We start from the raw sequence: 22,649 nt of genomic DNA on the forward strand, positions 1-22,649 counted from the left end.
AAAACGAGGGAAGCGCTGATTGGTGCGTATAGACAGCGTAGGGCGTTTGTATTCACATTATGGAGGGGAGGGCTATGGCAGATCATTCATTCTGCTTTACTTCAACTCCGCCCCCCCAGCGTGGAATTATCGGGCTGCCCCAGCGCGCCGTGTTGTGTGACGCAGCGACAGGTTCAAAGGGGGAAGAGGGCGGGGCGCCGTAATGACGCAATGACGCACAGCAGCTGGGGCCGCGCTGACAGAGTGCGCTCTGCTTCCTTGACAACTGCTGGCGCCAAAATGTGTGTGTGGTAAAACAAAGCCAGTAGCAAGGCTGTGAGGGTAGTTGGGCCCTCTCTGGTGTCAGGGCCGGGGTACAATAACAATGGCAATAATAACAACAATAATAATAATAACAATGTGACAATAACAATGGCAGTATTAATATATTAAGTGAACCTGGAACTTCAGTAGTTATATATATAAGCAATAACTTCTCGACAGCCCTGCACCCATTCAGTCTGACCCTGCTAAAACCCTTCCAAAATTACCTCAGAGGAGCTAAAATGAATGATTCCAAACGTTGCTTTTTGTGTAAATTAATGGAATTTGTCATCAGTAAAAACTAATTTAGGTTTCAGGACAAATACCATTCCAAACTGCAAGCTACGAGCATGGGAAGTAATGTGGCCCTGAGCCATAACTGTCGCATTTTTACAAAATGATAGGTTTTCCAAAAATATCTTTCACTACTAGAGATATGTTGATAATATTTTATTTATTTTGAAACAGAGGCAACGGCAGTTTGCTGAATATATGAACAAGGTACAGAGGGCTATGAAGTTCACACTGGTATATCATGATACGCTGATAATTTGGATGTACAGGTAATCACATACAGACTGATATATATCTAGAAAACCCACAGACAGGACCAACATGTTGCTATACAATAGCTTTCATCCAACAGGTACACATACAGGCAAGATGCATGGAGACAATCCGAGATTATTACTTAAGGGTTGAAAGAAAGAGGTATTTATTAGAGAAAAAAAAGGCAAATGGCACTCAGGGCTGCAAGCAAGGGAACAAAGCCTTTACATTTTTATTGCGGAGGTGCAACTTTTCGGGGCAAGATATCAAGCATGCTTGATAAAGGGGTAATCTTGCCCCGAAATGTTGCACCTCCGCAATAAAAATTTAAAGGGTTTGTTCCCTTGCTTGCAGTCCTGAGTGCCATTTGCCTTTTTTTGCTACATTGGATTTGGGAGGGTGCCGATCCCTCCAGCAGTGTGCACCGGCTATTTTGGAGAGCTAGGGTGTGCGGAAAGGTCTCTGTTGTGCGTATTTATTAGAGAAGACACAGAAGGAGGTGGCAGGGATAGACAGAGGTGTTTTACTGAAAAGAACACAAATAACTGAAAAATAATCCTTTTTGTGACCACTTATACACAATCTAAGGCCATAAAAGGAGAAGGAAAGGCTAATAAAGAGTTAATCCCAAGCTGCAGGCATACCTTCAGTTCTCTCAATAGTTCCCTTAAGTCTCCCCATATTTCACCTGTTCAGATGATCAGAAGCCAAACAGGAAGAAAAAACGCTGAGCTGTGTAAAGAAAGTTCCCATAATGCCTCACTCCTGCACCGAGACCCAGACCAAGTGTACATGCTCAGTTAGGGGCCTATTTATTAAAGTACGACAGGTACGAATTACAAAAAATTCGTAATTGATCGTATTGTGCGTATTTTCTGCCACTGTTTCATATAGTTGCGCGACTTTTTCTTATTTTGCGTGACTTTTTCGTACTTTGTGTAAAAACTTACGCGACAAAATCGTATTGTCGCGCTGAGTACGAAAGTTTCGGATTCATTCAACCTTTGGTATCGGGACTTTCCTCGGGCCAGGTTGGAGCTGCAGAGTGCCATTGAGCCCTATGGGAGACTTGGGCCGGGTTGAGCCCTATGGGAGACTTTCCTTGGGCCAGGTTGGAGCTGCAGAGTGCCATTGAGCCCTATGGGAGACTTTCCTTAGGCCGGGTTGGAGCTGCAGAGTGCCATTGAGTCCTATGGGAGACTTTCCTTGGGCCAGGTTGGAGCTGCAGAGTGCCATTGAGCCCTATGGGAGACTTTCCTTGGGCCGGGTTGGAGCTGCAGAGTGCCATTGAGCCCTATGGGAGACTTTCCTTGGGCCAGGTTGGAGCTGCAGAGTGCCATTGAGCCCTATGGGAGACTTTCCTTGGGCCGGGTTGGAGCTGCAGAGTGCCATTGAGCCCTATGGGAGACTTTCCTTGGGCCGGGTTGGAGCTGCAGAGTGCCATTGAGCCCTATGGGAGACTTTCCTTGGGCCGGGTTGGAGCTGCAGAGTGCCATTGAGCCCTATGGGAGACTTTCCTTGGGCCGGGTTGGAGCTGCAGAGTGCCATTGAGCCCTATGGGAGACTTTCCTTGGGCCGGGTTGGAGCTGCAGAGTGCCATTGAGCCCTATGGGAGACTTTCCTTGGGCCGGGTTGGAGCTGCAGAGTGCCATTGAGTCCTATGGGAGGCTTCCAAAATCATACACAGAAGGATCAAAGTTGGAAAGGTTTTCCCACCATTTATGATCGTTCGATACAAAAATTTTGTGACTTTCTGATCACCAATACGATATTATCGTGACTATTACGATTTTTTCGTAAGCATTTTCATGATATTTGCAATCATCAGAAATTACCTTATTTAATCCAAATTTTTCCAAATTCAGGATTCGAAATCATACTTTGATGAATAGACCCCTATGAGTCAGCTTTCTGCTGATTGGCTCAGATCCACATTACTAAGGGGGGGAATGTGTTCTTAGCATTCTTGAGGGAGGGGGGGAGCAGGAGAGGGGAGACAACAGAGAGCTGCATGTCTCTGGCACATGAATTACAGACACAACAAATCTTTTTTTCAGAGAAGTCAGTGCAGCGTTTCTGTGAGTGCTTATGGCTGTATTTACATAGACCTTTCTGATAAAGCTTACTGAGTTTTTACCTTTCTTTCTTATTTAAAGATATTGTAAAGAAATATTGGCCAATAGTAAAAAACTGCAAATCCACCTCAAAGTATTTTGAGACAATCCCTCTGCAAGAGATAAAAACCTGGGTAACAGCTTAATATCTAGTGGCATGAGAGCCCCATTAGCCATCAAACAGCGTATTTTAGGAGCACCGCACATTCCCGTGCTTGTCGTGTCGTAGCAGTATTGATAGGGAGACCAACATTAATCTCTCAAGGATTTAATATTGAAGTAAAGGGCTATTTTACTTGTCTGTCTTCTCAAATGCCCCTGTGGACAGGCCAATGTGGGGCAGACTTGCAGGTGAATTCAGCTGTGGCTTAATGAACATAGGAGCAGCATAATAAATGTGTAAAAAAGCGCCACTAGTATCTACAGACATTTCCCTGAGTTGACACAATGTGAGTCAATCGCCATGGCAAACCCAGGAACAGGTGACAATTTCAAAAGTTGATAACATGGGAATTGCTACTGAGGTAACTATTTTGGATTATGAAATTGACTAGAAGGACTACATTTTTTTTTGTGATTGTTACTAATGTTTGGTGGTTTCTTTCAGATAAAGAAAAGAAAAGCACGTTAGAAAACGTTAGATAAAATTCAGGTAACAATGTATTTATTTCTTTGTATATCTGTACTCTGTAAAATGTTGTTTTGGACTCTGTTCATGGAATGGGCACTAGGGGGCAATGTTGCTGTGTGTCTGTATATAATGCTGTAATGCTGCCGATCTCTTGTGTTAGTTGCACCCGAGGAAGGGATTGGGTTCCACACCTCCCCCGAAATGAAAAAAAAAAAGTGCAGGGTGTGATTTGTAATGTAATGTGGGGGGATTTGTGATGCTCCCACTGTGCAGGTAGGAGCCAGGACAAGAAGGACATGTGTTGGGCACAAGTACCTCTTGGCTCTGCACTGGCCATATGTACCACAATTACACAGGAACCACTGGGTACTTCAGGCTAAATCCGGCATAGAACTGCCATAAGATTGAAACCATTAAAAATTGTGTCCAGATTTGATAATTTCAATATCAGTTAGCTTGGTGATTATTCCAAACCCCTAGAGATTACTGAAACTATACCTATATACCTGAATATCCCTCTCTCTCTCTCTATATATATATATATAGATATACAAGGAAGAGTGGAGCACACCCTATAGAGGTTTAAATGCCTTGGGTGCTGGCCAAAATAAGGACATATGAGGACAGAGAGCTGAACACACAAGGACTTAACAATAAAGTGAAAAAATTTATTGAAAAAAATCCAACGTTTCGAGTACTGACTGTACTCTTCCTCAGGGACAAGTATATATATATATATATAGATATATATATATACTTATACACACATTAAACTTTTTTTAATTATTTGCTTCTGACTCCTTTCAGCTCTCAAATGGGGCAGGAAAAAAATATATATTGTTTTGAAAGGCTGCAATTGCTGTTGTTAGTTTTTAATACTTATCTTTCTATTTAGGCCCTCCTCTATTCATATTCTTGCCTCTCTCTCAAATTACTGCCTGGTTGCTAAGTTCATTGGACCATAGCAACCACATAGCTGCTGAAATTCCAAACTGGAGAGCTGCAGCACAGAGAGCGAAATAAGTTAAAAAAACACAAATAATAAAAAATGAGACCAACTGCAAAATTTCTCAGAATAGCATTCTCTACATTAAACTAAAAAGTTAATTTAAAGGTAAAAAAAACCCTTTTAAAAGGGCAGTTGAAATAATTGAACTGCAATTTATTTATTTATTTATTGGTGAAACTTGACACACAAGCTTTACTTATCTCCCACCATATTAAAATGATTAATCAGGACAGTTGTGGCTATGTCCACGGTTTGCGTGAGATACACCCCACTTTTGTGGTCAGTCTGCAGTTCAGTCCTCAGAGCAAAGATTTGCCGTAACCAGAGCCCACTGAGACCAATCACCAAAAAGTACCAATGCAGCTCTCTCCTGAGAGGATTTTCTAAACTGTCTAATAGATATCTGGACAATTTTAGGATAGATATTGGACAGGCAGCCTGTCAGGAGGGCCCCATACACAGTTCAAGGGGCCGAGCCAGCAACCTTTATTGGCCTGTGTATGAACACCTTTCCGAATCATTTTACTAACAGTGGCTGAGCTTTAAACTATACGGTATTCCATTAAAATAAACATTTTGGGAGCCGACAGAGAGTCTCATCACTGGAAATGCTTTTGGTGGGAAATGATCCAAATTCCCAGTAGATGGCGCTATATGTTCATGGATATATTTGTTGTGGAAAATGATATAAATCCCCAGTAGATGGCGCTGTATATACAAGGATATATTTGTTGTGGAAAATGATACAAATCCCCAGTAGATGGCACAATATATGCACATTAAAAAGGCTGCTGAAATAACTATTGTGATATCTCTGAACATTCCATACATCAGTATTTTAAAGTGATAAATCAGGATAGTTACTGCCATGCCCATGATTTGCAGTTATAACCAGACTTTGAGGTCAGCTATTTGAAAAAAAGCATTCACACAGAATTTTCCTGAGCCTTACCACCACTCCTGGGTTAGTTCTACACATGCATGCCTTCATATATAAACACAGAGCCCTACTTATAATATAAGTACTTTTTTTTAAGTGGGTCAGATCCACTTTTTGCATTTACTTAGTCACATCACCACCTTTAAGTTTTGCTCACCCTAGCGCCCTGATTGCAGGTTGCCCCTGGGTGCCACTTTGTCTGACTCCAGTCCTTTGCCATTGGCTGCCTGCCCTGTGCCGGTTATGGGATATTCCTGTTTACCATATGCACACTTGACCTTTGGCCCGACCCTAATTACCCTGATCCCGACCTCAACCTTCCTGATAATTCTGCCGCTTCCTCTCTATCCGCAGCTCCTGTTCGTGGAAAGGTCTTGCAGATCTTCATGCCCATGGAGTTTGGTGTGGACTGTAAAGGTACGTTTGCACCATGGACCCAACCGAGGGAGCAGATTCTTATATGGAAAGAAGTCTGCACCCCATGTCTTTCAGAATGGATATTGTTAACATCCGGAGTATTGGCCATTGCCCAGTTCATGGACTCTTTGGCCACTTGGCTGCCAATCGCTGCTTTTCCTATGCTTCTGCTTGTCCTTTGCTCCGATTGAATTGCCCTGAATTCTAAAATACCCCCTGCCTATAAGGCCGTCTTCTGCCAAACGATGGCCAAACACTTCCTGGTACAGCCTCCCTATACTGATTATGTCTCTGTGCTTTCAAACCACCCTCTGGCCCTTTATTCATTTGTCCCCTTGTATTTTATTCCCCAGAAATTGTGGCTTAAACTGTCGACTCTCCATACAAGACATGAAGGCAATGTATGGTCAATGCCTTTAGCTTTTTGTTCAGTAGCTCTTCAGTTTGGTATTTCAGCTGTCTGGTTGCTAGGGTCCTATTTACCCTAGCAATCAGGCAGTGGTTTGAATGAGAGATTATGGATAGGATTGGGGGCCTACATAGAAAGTAATAAAATTGTAGCCTCACCAAGCAATACGTTTTGGGTGCCGGGGTCAGTGACCCCCTTTTAAAAGCTGGAAAGGGAAAGAAGAGGTAAATTATAAACTAATTGCAAAGTTGCTAGAAATGGGGCATTCTATAACATACTAAAAGGGTCAGTTTTTGAATTATTTACCTTCTTTGGATTCTTTTAAGTATTGGTTCACTGACCCCGGAAGCCCATAAACTATTGCTCTATGAGGCTACAACTTTATAGTTACTGTCATTTTTTTTATTTCTTTCTATTCAGACCCTCTCCTATTCATGTATTCAAACCACTGCCTGGTCGCTAGGGTAATTTGGATGCTACCAACCAAATAGCTGCTGCTATTCCAAACTGGAGAGCTACTGAACAAAAAGCTAAATAATTAAAAAACCACAAATAATAAAAAAATAAAGACCAATTCAGAATATCACTTTCTACATAATTCAAAGGTGAACCACCCCTTTAAACTGCACCAATTCGGTATCTATAACCCTATATTTAGCTTAACCCTTGGTTAGCTTGGCACTTTGTATTGTACAGTGCAAGGGGCACTTCCTGGACGTGTGTGTTCCCTCTTACATGTACAGAGGTCAGGAAGACATTCAGTATGTCACTGACTTAACAACACAGCATTATTAAGAGCACCGTATTTCAGTCACGTGGCAAGGAATCCGTTCCAGATATTAATGCCTAATGTACGTGTATTTTCTCCATTTAAAGAGGAAGCGGTGCTTAATAACTGCATAGGATGGATAGCGACACTGAAACTTCTATCTATCCCTGTCACGTACACACTTCCCAGGACACGGGGTTGTGGTTATATATGGTCAGCTAGCACTCTCTCTGTAACGCCTGACCCTGCAGGGATGCTCCTGCCTAATAGCAAAGTATTGTCTTGTAGAAAGGGAGGTTTCCGTTTCAGTAGTAAAGCCTGTAGGGTCCCTCCTATGGACCTACATCCTTGTTTGCTCCTGGTTGGCGCTTATAATACAGGGTGTGTCATCTGGAGAGGTGAGGCTGGGGCTTCACACGGGGCACAGTTTGGCCAAAATCTACTCCTTGTGTGCACTGACAGGCCATGACTAAAGTCTGGAGAGATCTTTTCCTCTTACCTTCTTACTAACATTATTGACCCTTGATAAAATTGACCCTAGTGTGTGTGAATGTGATGGGGATGTTGGATTGTCAGCTTCATTGGGAATAAATATAATCTCTGTAAAGCACTGTGGAATAAGTAGGTGCTATTAAATAACATTATAATAATAATTTGGGTTTGGCCATGGACACTTCCCTTCTCCAAATGTGCTCGTTTATGAGCTCCTCCTCTTCCCATACTTACCCTATCACAGCCCAGACTCATTGTGGGCACGCCGGCGGGGATCGCGTCAGGGTTGTACCCTTCCGACCCTGATTCCAATCATTAGAAATTGATCCTAGCCTATATGAAGCAAGTGGCTCTAAAAGGTGCCCACTAGAGCTCTGTCTGTAATAGGGCCATTGCCATGGCCTACAAATCTGTGTCTACAGTTATTACATTTGCATTACACATAATTGTAACTATAAGTCACCTTTTCGTTAGTTCTCTAGTTTCTGGTTGTCAAGTCCCTAGCTCATTTTTTGCTTTATTTTCTTGTTTGTATCAAGCTCATTAAACACTGCTCTTTATAGTCTCTCTCCCCATGGCCATTTTACCATTGCCTTAGTTTCATTAAATGAAATCAGATGTTTTCTTCCTTCATTTCTTTGGCTTCACATCAATAAACATCATATGCTTTCCAGGCAGACCCGACAGAACACATCTCCTACTGAATGTTACTTTTTTGGCATTTTCACAAATCCCGCTTCATCCCATCATAGTTATTTCTATGGAACATGAACATGGGGGGATCCCAAATACCCCAAATAATTCCTTAGACCCTTTCAAATCCCGGTCTCAACTCCCGGTAGGGCAGCCTTTGCTTTCTGTTGGAAGGAGGGTTTAATCACCCTGTATCCCACCACAGTTCAGATCTTTCAAATAACTTGGGTGCCAGTGGTTTTTTTAAAGACCAAATAAACTCTTAATTGGATGTTACACAGTTTTGGCTTGTGATTCAGATAGTACAAGATCATAAACCTGTTAATGCTTTAAATGCTTTCTTACATTAGTTGTTACTGACACAGATCATAGATGTACAGTTCACAGCACCCAGAGGTAGTACTGATTGCCTTGGAGAAACAATCTCCAGTGCTAGGTGAAGCTAACAGTGCCCCCACACTCCAAGGATCTCTCTATCCCTGAGCCTACCCAATTAAGTCCCTATACTGGCTGCATTGAAACTACAAGGCACTAACTCTTACTGGCCTTCTCGTTGGAGCCTCTGGCTGCTCTACTCTGATCCTCCTAAAGTATCTATTACAAATCTATCCTGGCACTTCACCTAGAGGCCCATTCATTAAAGCACAATGACCACAATTAAAAAAAATTCTTATTTTTTCTAAAGTTTAGAACTTTTCGTACTGTTAACGATAATATTGTATCGTTTGGCCAGGTTGATGCTACATAGTACCATTGAGTCCTATGGGAGGCTTCCAAAATCATGCATTGAAGTCAAAGTCAGAAAGGTTTTCGCACCGTTTACGACCGCTTGGATATGAAAAATAACTTTGGGATCATAACGATATTTTCATACGTCCAAGAAACAAATTTTCATGACATTTTCGAACATCAGAAATTATCATGGTTGCTCCAAATTGTTTCCAATCGTAATGAATGGACCCCCTAGTGTAACCTATTTTCTTTCTAGGCCCTCCAGCACAGACCACCTCTTCCAGCATGTGGGGTTCAAAAGAAACAGAGCACATATAGGCTTCCCCCTTAATAAACTTGGGATTTCTGACACCCCATGGCCAAACACTGAACTACCAAGGGATATATTGTCCCTCCCAACTGTAATACAGGCCTAACCTATAAACCTTTCTGGGGACATACCTGAATAAGGCTGGCAAAATCTCAATGTACAGATTTAAACAGGCAAATAAATCCAATGTATTAATTTAGATATTGGTACGAGGGGTAAATTTGTATACCTCCGACCTATCCCAATTTTTACCAGCCGTTTCCAGACTGTGAGTGGGAATTAATGGATAAGGGTTACCAGAAATGTATTTGGGGTCATTACAAGTAGGTCAGTAAAAAAATTGGCTGTATGGTTTACTTTAAATCTTACATGCACCTTATTGTCTAGATACTTTGCACTTGTCCGAAAACCTAGAAAAATGCAGCAGAACTTGTGTGACCTGCGGTATCACTATTCAGTGGTTACACAAAAACACATCACTATCAGTTTGACAGTTTGTGGCATAGTCTGACAGCATTTCTCATGCTAGCTTTCTCTCTCTGTGTCACCTTGCCCTAGAAAAAAAGAGGCAAATTTTCCCAGTGTTGATAAATGAGCCCCATTGCCTTCTACTGAGAATGCTAAAAGGGAGGGGGAACAATGCTTATTTTTTTGTCTTCAACTGAGGGGTTAAACTGCCTTATTTGTAGGTAATTTAAGAAGACTGCTATCTAGAAAAATTAAGGAGATGTCGGGGCATATTGGGGCACATTTCCCAAGGCACACAGTTTTTTTTTTACATCGTATTTCAAGAAGTTGGGTAATGTAATAAAATTATAATAGCCAACCATCAGGTGCATATTCCTGAACTTTTAAAGGGGACCTGTCACCCTAAGAAATAATTCCAAATCCAGTAGAGCAACATAAACGTTACTTACACTATATAAATTATTGAATTTCTTTTTCCTTCAGTTATGGAATTTACAGTCACCGCAAGCAGACAGCCGCCGAAGGCATAGAGGTGGGGCAGGCAATATATGATTGACAGCTCAGATTTTCTAAATACATCCAACAGGTATGGATGATTTAATTAAAAAAAGAATTTGGGTTTCATGTTTTTTCTATAGGACTTTTATTATGAAGCCAATGAAGTCACAATGGGGTTGGTGCCGCGAGTCACGGATCCCTTGTGAGAAATAAAATAACAACAGCTTTTCAGATCCAAATGTTCCCTCTATCTGTGCCGAGTTAAGGTAATTGCTTAATTAATTTAGCAATTCCAAACATTATTATTACGTTAATGGCAGCAGTTCCAGACGTGGAGACATCATTAAGAGAATGAGTCAGCGCAAAGCCAAACCAGAGCACCATCTGCCGACATCTGTCCCTGGGATTGGCCGGGGCTATTTATTGTCGAAGGGGACACTTGTAGCATCCGTCTTTAATTAGGGTGAAGGCTGATTTCTTTCAGTTCCTCCTGACTCAGGACTCCCAGGAAGCAGACGTGTGCGTGCCACTAGACACGCATGGAACTAGGGCCAAAGAAACATCCAAGGGATTAGGAAACAAAATGTTTTGATGTGTGTGTATATAACAAAAGAGAAGGATGTCAGCACTCTTAGGATTTAACATCAGGTTATATATATATATATATATTGTGAGAGATGCAATGGAAAAGGTCATTATTTGGTGTATTTCCACCAGTGTTTAAGGTGGGATACAAATGGCACCAGATAAAATACCTGTTTTTACAGCAGGTGATGAAATCTCCCTTTAAGGTTTTGATTTGGCCAGCTGTAGGGAGCTGCCTGATTAGGCTGCAGGTGAGCAGCCAATAAAAGGGCTGTGCGATTACACAGAGTGTTGGAGTTGGAATTGAACCTTGACTGAGTGAAGGTCACTCTCAGAGCAGGGCACAGAGCAGGAGGGCTGCCTGTGTTAGGCACTCCCAGAGGAGCTGGGGGTGCCTCCTGCCACTGCAGGGAGCAGAGGGCGTTCTGACCAGATGGATGACTGCTGAGAGGGCTCAGCAAGGCTTAATGTGAAGCCTGAGTGTTCCAGAGCATGGAACTAACCCTGGAAGGTGAGAACCCTGAAAAAGGGACAAATCACAACCCTGAACTGTATGTTGATGAACTGGCCCAAATAAACCTGTGTTTTGCCTGAAGACATGGTGTCCCTGTCTCTATGCTCCAGATCCTCTGCATACCTGCCTGCCTACCATAGCTAATTCCCCCAAAATTACGTGTACAGGCAGTCAGCATGTCACAATATATATATGCATCAGACCCCTTATTATCCGCCCTTATTATCCAGAAACTTACATAGACTCCATTTTAATCAAATAATTCACATTTTTAAAAATGATTTTTTTTTTCTATGTAATAATAAAACAGTACCTTGTACTTGATCCCAACTAAGATATAATTACCCCTTATTGGGGGCAGAACAGTCCTATTGGGTTTATTTAATGGTTAAATGATTCCCTTTTCTCTGTAATAATAAAACAGTACCTGTACTTGATCCCAACTAAGATATAATTACCCCTTATTGGGGGCAGAACAGCCCTATTGGGTTTATTTAATGGTTAAATGATTCCCTTTTCTCTGTAATAATAAAACAGTACCTGTACTTGATTCCAGATAAGATATAATTACCCCTTATTGGGGCAGAACAGTCCTATTGGGTTTATTTCATGTTTAAATGATTCCCTTTTCTCTGTAATAATAAAACAGTACCTGTACTTGATTCCAGCTAAGATATAATTACCCCTTATTGGGGGAAGAACAGCCCTATTGGGTTTATTTAATGGTTAAATGATTCCCTTTTCTCTGTAATAATAAAACAGTACCTGTACTTGATCCCAACTAAGATATAATTACCCCTTATTGGGGGCAGAACAGCCCTATTGGGTTTATTTAATGGTTAAATGATTCCCTTTTCTCTGTAATAATAAAACAGTACCTGTACTTGATCCCAACTAAGATATAATTACCCCTTATTGGGGCAGAACAGCCCTATTGGGTTTATTTAATGGTTAAATGATTCCCTTTTCTCTGTAATAATAAAACAGTACCTGTACTTGATCCCAACTAAGATATAATTACCCCTTATTGGGGGCAGAACAGTCCTATTAGGTTTATTTAATGGTTAAATTATCCCCTTTTCTCTGTAATAATAAAACAGTACCTTTACTTGATCCCAACTAAGATATAATTACCCCTTATTGGGGGCAGAACAGTCCTATTGGGTTTAATTACTGTTTAAATAATGTTTTTAGCAGACTTTAGGTAGGAGAACAAAATTACAGAAAGACGCCTTATCCGGAAAACCCCAGGTCCCAAGCATTCTGGATATCTATATATATATATAGATTCAGTGCATCCCTAATCTTCACAAAGTTGCGATGAACCAAACACACTTTTACTAAAACAGCTTCCTGCAGGGAGGCAGGCCTTATACTGAGGCTCTGCTTAAATTTCCTTCTTGGCATACAGTCTCCTCAGGGACTCTGCCATTAATACTCCTTCCTCGTCGGGGCAACAGGCTGCCTTTTCTTGCTAGCCTCACTACCTTTCATGTCTGGAATGACCTCAGACCCCACTGCTACCCGCTAGCCCCAGTAGGACTGGCCGCTACGGCCTTCCTGCTGCCTCGGATATTCTCAGGCCATGAGAGGAAGCTCCCGCCTAAAGTACCCCCTTATTTAGGCTACTGCAAGGGGGCTTGGTGCCACCTACTGGCCCAATCTGCGTATGGCTTAACTGTTTACATATAAAATAAATCTTTTATTTTACCTCTTTACAGTCGCAAGGGGATGATTCTCTGCCTGTGAATAAACACGGTCCAAGAATCAGCCCCAACACCCTAAGCCTTTGGCTCGCGTGCAGGCACACAGAGCGGATTTAGGGGTGCCTATATATAAAAAGATGAATTTGAAGAACAAATTACCTCTAGCCCCTAGCCAGACACCTGCAGCTAAATCCGGCAGCTCCTTTGCCTTCAAGTTTCCATGGGGAAGCAAAGAGAGTGCAATTGGGAACCCTAGAGGCACGTGAGCATCCACCCAGAAATCTATACCATGTACACTTCTATTTGTGTGTATGTGTAAAGCCGTGTCCAAATTAAATTTATCATGGAGGGGGCAAGGTGCAAAGGTTATAGAAAGAGGTGTGTTGTTTTTTACCCATATTGTGCCTGTCTCTGGATGCAGCTAGTAGTTCTGCCTGACATGGTCATTCCCTTGCACACCCCTTTTATTGCACAGTATAAAAGGGATGAGTGCCAGAGCAAAGAGCAAGAGGTAGAAGAGTTCATGGCTATTCTACACCAGCACCACACTCAAACACAAACCATTGCTAAATCTGTCCTTATTCATCACTGCATAGGCTCCCCACTCTTTTGTGATGATAAATAACACACATAACAGTGCCGATTTATAAAAAGCAAAAGTTTAATAATACTCTTTGTCTATGAAGACCTTTATACACAGTACAAATAACACATATATTGCTGCTGAGTTGCACCATACATGGAGGCATAAAATTTTTCACAAAATAGAAAGTTGTAGTGTACTTTGAATGAGCTATTTAAAAAAACACACAAAAAAACCCCATTTTATTATACAACCCCCCCATATACACATATCGCTGGTCTTTACAACCTAATGCATGGACACAATAATAACCTTAATGTAATGTGAATTAAGGTGGTCAGACAAGGGCTAATTCATGATGCAGAACATTTTGGGCACACACTGATGGCCCAATGGGCCAACCTATGGCATCTGTCTGGCTAGAAGGACTGAGCTCTGAGTAGGGCCATCTGTCTGATGTAGCCACAGCATGGTTAAAAGGCTGCCCCTATTGCCCCTAGTATGACCACCTTCAGTAAGCAACATGTATGTGTTAGCAGAGTACCATAGAGACACTGAAATATTAGTACCATAAAGATGCAGCTGAAATGTGATAGAGCGTACCATTTGTAACACTGGCATATACGCACACATGTACTTGGCTTGTTCCATATATAAGCTATAACCAGCATCAGTCTCCTTATGAAAGAAGAAAAGAGACAGATGCCCAATGTACAGATAAATAGCTCGAGAGACTGGGGCAAGTAGTGGTTAGTCTGGCCAACAAGTGTGCTTTGTAATAAGACGCCTCTGTCTTAAATCAAGCAGAAATGTTAGCCATATACCCATGGTGGATACAATATACCTGTACTGGTTTTCTCACCGCTGCTGCTTTAATTTACCAGGTTGGTATACATAGCGAAGGCTTTAATTTGGCCTGCATGTTCTGTTACCCACCGACACAGAACTAAATACTGATTGTCTGAAGAATCCTGAGACCTCCATGAGTAACAAGAAACTGGTAATACTCGTATCATCCAGAACAAGAATCTTCCTTGTTTTTAGAGGTTCTATTCCAGCAATAAGAGAATAAGAGTCCACTTTATAAATGTTTTTTTTTTTTTGGATCTTCTTGTGAGACCTACTTATAAGACTGTCTGCACTCTGTACCCGAAGGGCAAATACAGGAGGGTAAGTAAAATCAATCATAATGCAAACTAGAAGGGAAGGCAAGCAGCATGCAGGGTATAATCAGATTTACAAAGCTGTAGCTTGCACCGTGTTACACATTTCTAATGATTTCATACTCCCCTGCAGCCCCACTTACAGCATGCCAAGCAGCTAAATAAATAGTGCACAAACTCCCCTTGGTGCCAGACCCTAATAAGCCAACGTCCAAGAGCCTCTCAGTCCCTCAGTCTAGCAGCTATATGCAAAAACATCATACCGATACTATCTGGGACATACATGCAAGACGTGAGATTTATTGTTTTTCTCAGGGTAATACTGTTTTAGAAATAAGACATGATTTGGATAAAGTGCTTCTGATTAAATCAGCTTTGTGATGTTTTCAGGGTCCAATGGCAATCACCAGAGCCTGCTCCTAAGTGCACTAAAACTGCATCTCTCCATTAAAAGCCTTTGGGAGGCAACAAGGTACAGAAAGCCATAGTCAAACGCTTGTGTTACAGTTATGAGCAGCCATTGCCATTTTGGGTGCAGTTCCTCTGGCCATAGGGCAAAAGGTTGGTGCTTTTCATTTTTTTTCTTAGAAACTCATTTTAAAAGTAGACTTCATAATTAGGAGCTGATTTAGTAAGTATTTGTTTATTAGAAGTTGTTCTCGTCCCTTGCAGATCCACTTCCTTGAGGCATGGGAATATTCCCACAGGAAGCAAAGGGTCAGGTCATAATACACTTTAGGGCAACCCATAATAAACAAATCTTTTTTTTTTTTTTTTGTTAGTGGAGAATCGGACTGAGATCTCAGAGTTGGTCTAAAATTCTGCTTCAGCCAAGGGCTGGGGTAAATAGGGGCCCACAGTGCCAGATTTAGACTTCAATGCCATTCTTAACATTCCCAATAAATTGCAATGATGCCAGAGCATGCTTTTATTAACATCTTTTTCTTAACTATGAAAAACATTTCAATGATGGGAAACTAATACGGTTCTTGTGATTTTGTACCATTTATTCTTGTATTCTTGTGTATGTAAATGTGTGTGTGTACATATATATCATGCCAATTGAAAGCACTCATGGCTCCATATGATTCAAAAAATCAAAATATTTTATTGCTCCAAACTTACATTGATGCGTTTTGGTCCACTAGGGACCGTCATCAGTATATTTGGGCAAATGATGCTCAGTGATATTACTTGTGTCACACTGTGTTTGTTATGACAATTGGCTGGGCCAGCAGACTGAAAAGGTCAATGGAAAGATACAGTCAGCTTAGTCTGAGGTTTTTGGATTCTTTTTGGGCTGAAGCACCCCACTTTTGGTCAGGCTTCCCTCATAGCAATATTGTAAACATTTATGTTACAATAACGCTTCTATGGTTATGAGTCCAACGGCATCCGTAATGTTTCTCTTCCTGCAAAATTCAGTCTGCAAAGAAACACCTACTACCCCACCCCCTAGGTCCTACCATTGACTTAAATGGAGTAATTTTCAGGGCATTAACAGCCTGTTATGAGCGTAAAATGCAGTTTCCATTCCTTTTAATGACAGGAGGCACAAGGTAAAGGGCACTTTCCTACCAGTTGTAATACTCTGATGGAGAAGAATGAGCCTAAGAATATCCTGAACTGCAAATAAGCATTCATCACATCTCTCTTTTTAAATTGCCTATTTGCCTAACACCCATTATAAGCTCTACAGTTTGGCAACCTCTGAGCTAAGTTCCCTGGTAATCATGGAGTTGGCACCTAGATTTCAAATATCTTATTACTGTAATGGCATGGAAGCTTTATATGAATAAATGTATAGGCATGGAAGCTTCCACCTAAATATGAACAAAGATTCCATCTGGTCAGTTTTGAAAAGGTATATGGGTGAATTTCCAATTGAATTGTAATTCTCTCAACAAGATATAAAAGTGCAACATTCTGTGCAAGAGCCTTTGTTCTATTTACACATTTTTGTCGAGAGTTTCAAGGTTTCACAACCCTGGAATCTGTGTTTCTTAAAGGAACAGTAACGCCAAAAAATGAAAGTGTATAAAAGTAACTAAAATATAATGTGCTGCTGCCCTGCACTGGTAAAAGTTGTGTGTTTACTTCAGAAAGTCTACTATAATTTATATAAATAAGCTGCTATGTAGCCATGGAGGCAGCCATTCAAAGGAGAAAAGGCACAGGCACATAGCAGATAACAGATAAAACACTATTGTATTCTACAGAACTTATCTGTTATCTGCAATGTAACCTGTGCCTTTTTTTCCTTTTTTCCAGCTTGAATGGCTGCCCCCGTGGCTACATAGCAGCTTATTATATAAATTATAGTAGTGTTACTGTAGCAAACACACCAGTTTTACCAGTGCAGGGCAACAGTGCATTATATTTTTATTACTTTAAAGCTCTTTCATTTTTTGGTGTTACTGTTCCTTTAAGGTTTTGATGAAGGTAAGGAAAACAGAGAATGTTACCAAACGTGTACTTTTTTTTGTTTTTAATTTATTCCCGCTAACATTTAATTCCTTCAGATATCAAATCATCTAAAAATGAAGTGCTTTTTGAGTCATTTTCATTAATGAATTCAAGTGAATTCATGCAAAACCCAAATCATTTTTTTCTATCCACTGAATTGTACAATATGGTTTTTCTTTATTTCATTCTACATTCTGAATTGAGAAATGCTGGTGATGTCTTATACTCTATGTCAGGGGTCCCACATATTGCTCACGAGCCACTGGTTGGGCATCACTGCTCTACATGTAGAATAAAATAAAGAAGCATGCTTAGATATTGGGGATCTACTGAAGACATCATTTTTGCATACCGAATTCTCCAAAAAAGTTCAGCCGAATCTGAAACCTATGTTCAAACTTGGATGTGAACACTATATTGTTGCCTTCGGTTGTTCAGAGCTTTAAAGTCATATGGCTTTGAGGGATCAGATTGGCTTTGACTCAACACTTGGACCACTCCAAATCCTGCAAAAGTGCCAGGACCCAAACCGAATTTTGGATTCGGTCCATCCCTAGTAAAGATTGACACGTATATTATACATACAGCAACATCCATTAAGGGCACCTATAACATCTTTCTTTGATATAAGTGGAGACTTAAAAACCCAGAAACCTAGATCCAGACCATAAATAGCCCAACTTGAGGTCTTGAGGAAGAAAGGTCCCTACAAATATTTTTCTGTCGGTGCCAGTAACATTGTAACCGCCACTGTTTATGTCATTTTGGTTGCACCAAACCACATGTACCATAACACTATGTCACAGTCATCCCTAAAAATGAGACAGCTCTTCATCAAACAAACGTTGTACAGTCCTTCATAATTGGGGACGTAGGCAGGTCGTGTTTTTGCGTGCAACGCTCCAGGGAGCTGGAACTGCGCAGTTTGAGCATACACTTGTCAGGAGTCCTGTTCTTCTGGAAATAGTTGAAACAACAAAGCACTCTTAAAAACTCTTTCCTCATGTCCTTGCTTCTCAGGGTGTAAATGATCGGGTTCAAGGCAGAGTTCAAAGTGGCCACACCAAAAAAGTAATCGGCTTTATAAAGTATTTTGCATGATTTCACTTTGCAAGAGACATCCAGAAGAAGGATGATAAATGCTGGCAACCAGCAGATTATGAAGACTCCAAGGACAATAGTCACTGTTTTCAAAAGGGCAAGCGTTGGCGGGGCGGCCACTTCTCCATGGCTGGACTTGACAATATAATATATTTGAACATACAAGATTACAATGGTTAAAAGTATGATGGTAAAAATGGTAACAACAAAGAGAATATACTTTTTGGAGTAGAGGGGAAGGACCGTTGAGCACTGCTCCATATTGAAGATGCAATTCCAGCCCAAAATTGGCAGTCCTCCAATGACAATTGAGACAACCCAACAAGCAGCAATTAAAAGGACCATCCTACAGTTCCTGTCACTGCTGTAGACTTCAACCTGCATGATGGCGACCTTACGTTCAATGGCAATGGCCAGCAGACTCAAAACAGAAGCGCAGAGAGTCGTGAAAGCCGTGCCCTCGCGTATAAACCACTCCATGGGAGTGAGAGTAAAGGTCATGTTCCCCGACAGCAAAATGTTGGCGATGTAGGCACAGCCAGTGAGAAAGTCTGAAAATGCCAAGTTCCCAATAAAAAAGAACATGGCAGAATGGAACTTCTTGTTCCGCAAGACCGAAGTGAGCACAAGGAGGTTCTCCAGGATAATAATGCAGCAGATAATGATGAAGATGATGGAGATCGCATAGCGCGATGAGTCTTCCCTGGTGAGATTTTCCTTGACATAAACATAATGTTCCCAAACCTTCCTTGGGTTCAAGTACTCCTGATAGGTGCTGTTCATCCTTGCTGTCCAGGTAGTACTTATTGGAGCTCTCCCAGTATCTACAGCTGGCAAATAGGTGGGTATGAGATCAACAGTGGCTAAGCCAAAGGACTCTTTCTCTGCGGTCCATTTCCTTTTTGGCAAAAGATAACCTGGAAAAAAAAATATTATATTTAGTAATCTTATAGCTCAGTTTTTCCTTAGTATGTAATGGGTTGGGACTTAAACTACTGTTTGTGGTGGGTTTACATGAACTTCTTACAATGAAATAAAGTGCATAATTAAAGAACAAAGAAATCCTAATTCAATTGCTAAGGTTTTTTTCCTAGGCCAGTGCTCCCCTGTCACTGGCCCACGGTTTTATCCAATGCGCTGCTGCACCACCATATTAAAACAAATTGCCACCCACCAGTGTATTAGCATTCCCTTAACTCTTTTTATTCTAACAGAGCTGGGCTAATATCTTCTGGAGCCCCAGACAATCACCTAGCCATCACCACCCCAAGCTCACCACCATCCCCACCTACTCCCTTGTTGGTGCAGTACGGTGATCATTCACAGGGCTGGAGTTAGAGAAGGCTGAGGTATGTGTCTATCACCCCGCAACATTGCACCCTAGGCACATACCTCTGCTGCCTACCCATAGTTCTGGCCTTAATTGTAATTATGGTCCCCTGAGAAAGGGCTTAGGGTTTTAGGAGTTAGCTATGTGCCCAAGGAAATGGTTTACAATAAATTCCATAACTGATTTTAACTTTTTTTTGTAGGAATAAACATTGATTTATTTTATATTAACTGGCATCATGGACCAACATGACTAACACTGTTTGAGTTCCCAACCTATATGCTGGCATTAAGCAAGGTACCCTGGCAGGCACAACAGTGAACAATAATATAGACAGTGACTGTAACCCCCCTTTTGTAAAATATAAGGATATTATAAGTGCCTGAGGAAGTCCATGACCATATAAAAGCATTGTACAGGACATGGAATTCCAAGGCGACTTTTAATATCCTCATATTTTAATCAACATAAAAAAATGTCTGTCCTTGTAACCAGACAGCCACTAGTTAGTCACTCGGTCGGTGTATTGCTGCTCCTTATACACTGTTTTGACTTTTTTGAGGATGAGTTATTGAGCCAGAAGCAGCCAACTCTTTCCATCTTTCCATGCAGTAAGCTGTTCTGTTTACTCATATTCCAGACTAAGTCTTATAAAATAAAGATGTCATACAAATAAGTCCATGGAGAGCTGAGCAGTCTATGAAGCCCCTGTATTAAAGAGGATCTGCACCCAGATACAGTTTATGGGACCTGTTACCTATCAAAGGACCAATTGAAGGTGTGTTTGTGTGCAGTGATATTGTGATGTCACAATATGCCACACCCAGGGCTGCTCTTCCCATAAAACAAGCTGAGGTGGCAGTGAGCGGGCAGTTACCAAGGGTTGCAAAAAGCCATCTTTGGTAACTTTAAGAGTTGAATTTCCATTTCTTAAAACAAAAATTCAGCTCTACTAGTGCAGAGAGTGTATTATCACTCTCAACACTAGTGATGTGGCCCCCGCTACACAGTGTCAGACTGGGATCCCAGGGGCCCACCAGAAAACCTTAGACTATGGGCCCACTCTGGAAATTATTTTTCGTTTTTTCCTCACTCAACCACTGAATTCTACAAGTCTCTTTTATTTACATGCTAGCATCTATCCTTCCATCTATTTCTCCTCTTTGTTCTCATTCAGAAGTAGGGAATGACCATGAAGCAGGCCAAATGGTCAGGAGCAGGAGGGCCCATTAACCCATGGGCCCACTGGGAGTTATCCTGGTGGCCCAGTCCAACACTGTCTAGACCCACTCAGACGAGGGGGCGGCTGCCGCCAGAATTGCCACGGGCCACACCCCTTAGGCTGATTAGGTTGCACCTGTTTTTTACTGGTTCTCGTGGTTGGCATCTCTGGATTCTAATAGCAGTTACTCTTACGAACATTTAAAACCGCTGAAAATGTTTGATTATTCTGCACAGGTCCATTATTCACAAATCCATTATACAGAATTTAAATTTTAAAAAATATATATTTTTCTCTGTAAAAATAAAACAGTAGCTTGTACTTGATCCCAACTAAGATATAATTACCCCTTATTGGGGGCAGAACAGCCCTATTGGGTTTATTTAATGGTTAAATGATTCCCTTTTCTCTGTAATAATAAAACAGTACCTGTACTTGATCCCAACTAAGATATAATTACCCCTTATTGGGGGCAGAACAGCCCTATTGGGTTTATTTCATGGTTAAATGATTCCCTTTTCTCTGTAATAATAAAACAGTACCTATACTTGATCCCAACTAAGATATAATTACCCCTTATTGGGGGCAGAACAGCCCTATTGGGTTTATTTAATGGTTAAATGATTCCCTTTTCTCTGTAATAATAAAACAGTACCTGTACTTGATCCCAACTAAGATATAATTACCCCTTATTGGGGGCAGAACAGCCCTATTGGGTTTATTTCATGGTTAAATGATTCCCTTTTCTCTGTAATAATAAAACAGTACCTGTACTTGATCCCAACTAAGATATAATTACCCCTTATTGGGGCAGAACAGCCCTATTGGGTTTATTTAATGGTTAAATGATTCCCTTTTCTCTGTAATAATAAAGCAGTACCTGTACTTGATCCCAACTAAGATATAATTACCCCTTATTGGGGGCAGAACAGCCCTATTGGGTTTATTTCATGGTTAAATGATTCCCTTTTCTCTGTAATAATAAAACAGTACCTGTACTTGATAATTACCCCTTATTGGAGGCAAAACAATTCTATTGGGTTTATTTAATGTTAAAATGATTTTTTTTGTAGGCTTACAGTATGGATATCCAAATAACAGATTTACACAGTCCCAAACATTCTGGATAACAGGTCTTATAAATCTCCTTAAAAACCCCTCTAATTTACAGTATCTTCGATACATTTGATAACTGATACTGTCCTGTTTAATCTTTCCTTTACCATAATAATGGGGCAGTTCCATACCTATAATGTAACTTACCTGTCAGCTCTCGCAGGTTGCAGGTTGACTGAGCGTTACTTTTGTCTGTAGTCTCCTCTCTTTGCTTCGTGGGCGTAAGGAGGTGGGCGCCCCCACAGTCTATATCTGTAAGTGGAAAAGAAATACATTCGTTTTCAAAGCAGATATGTGGGAGGATGAGGGATTTTTTTTATTCAGTCATTTATTTCCCCTGAAGTCTACGTGAGATCAGTAGTTCCCTGTTTTGTTTTTTTCTTTTTAAATATTAATCTTGCAGCTCAGTGACGATACAGGAAAACCATCTGAATCAAAGTGCCTTCGGCTTTCAGTTCTTTGTGCCCTGCCAAGTGTATCGGCATCATGACCGGCTGTATAATTCTATGCAACTTACCCAGATACTTTT

The 22,649-nt window shown here is 41.0% G+C and overlaps 1 protein-coding gene and 1 long non-coding RNA gene across 3 annotated transcripts in view; one reads left to right on the forward strand and one right to left on the reverse strand.

Moving 5' to 3' along the window:
• The first annotated feature begins 123 nt into the window (after nt 1-123).
• LOC105945317 lies at nt 124-10,970 on the forward strand. 2 transcript variants are annotated; one of them, XR_004222091.1, is made up of 5 exons: nt 124-281; nt 772-866; nt 3,574-3,618; nt 5,901-5,963; nt 10,320-10,970. It is a non-coding gene; the product is annotated as an uncharacterized LOC105945317 (long non-coding RNA). The 2 variants fall into 2 exon arrangements; XR_001168914.3 differs by lacking the exon at nt 10,320-10,970 and having other exon boundaries at nt 5,901-6,755.
• A 6,434-nt stretch (nt 10,971-17,404) lies between these two features.
• Nucleotides 17,405-22,649, reverse strand: part of s1pr2 (sphingosine-1-phosphate receptor 2) — a 29,409-nt gene continuing 24,164 nt past the window's right edge. Inside the window, exons 2-3 of the mRNA XM_004918817.4 lie at nt 22,268-22,372; nt 17,405-19,369 (exon numbers count right to left, since the gene is read on the reverse strand). Of these exons, the coding sequence (XP_004918874.1) occupies nt 18,186-19,235 (1,050 nt within the window). The 5' untranslated portion in view covers nt 19,236-19,369; nt 22,268-22,372 and the 3' untranslated portion in view covers nt 17,405-18,185. The remainder of the gene's footprint in view (nt 19,370-22,267; nt 22,373-22,649) is intronic.

The sequence above is a fragment of the Xenopus tropicalis genome, chromosome 3 (assembly GCF_000004195.4).
Source record: "Xenopus tropicalis strain Nigerian chromosome 3, UCB_Xtro_10.0, whole genome shotgun sequence".
Classification (NCBI taxonomy): Eukaryota; Metazoa; Chordata; class Amphibia; order Anura; family Pipidae; genus Xenopus; species Xenopus tropicalis.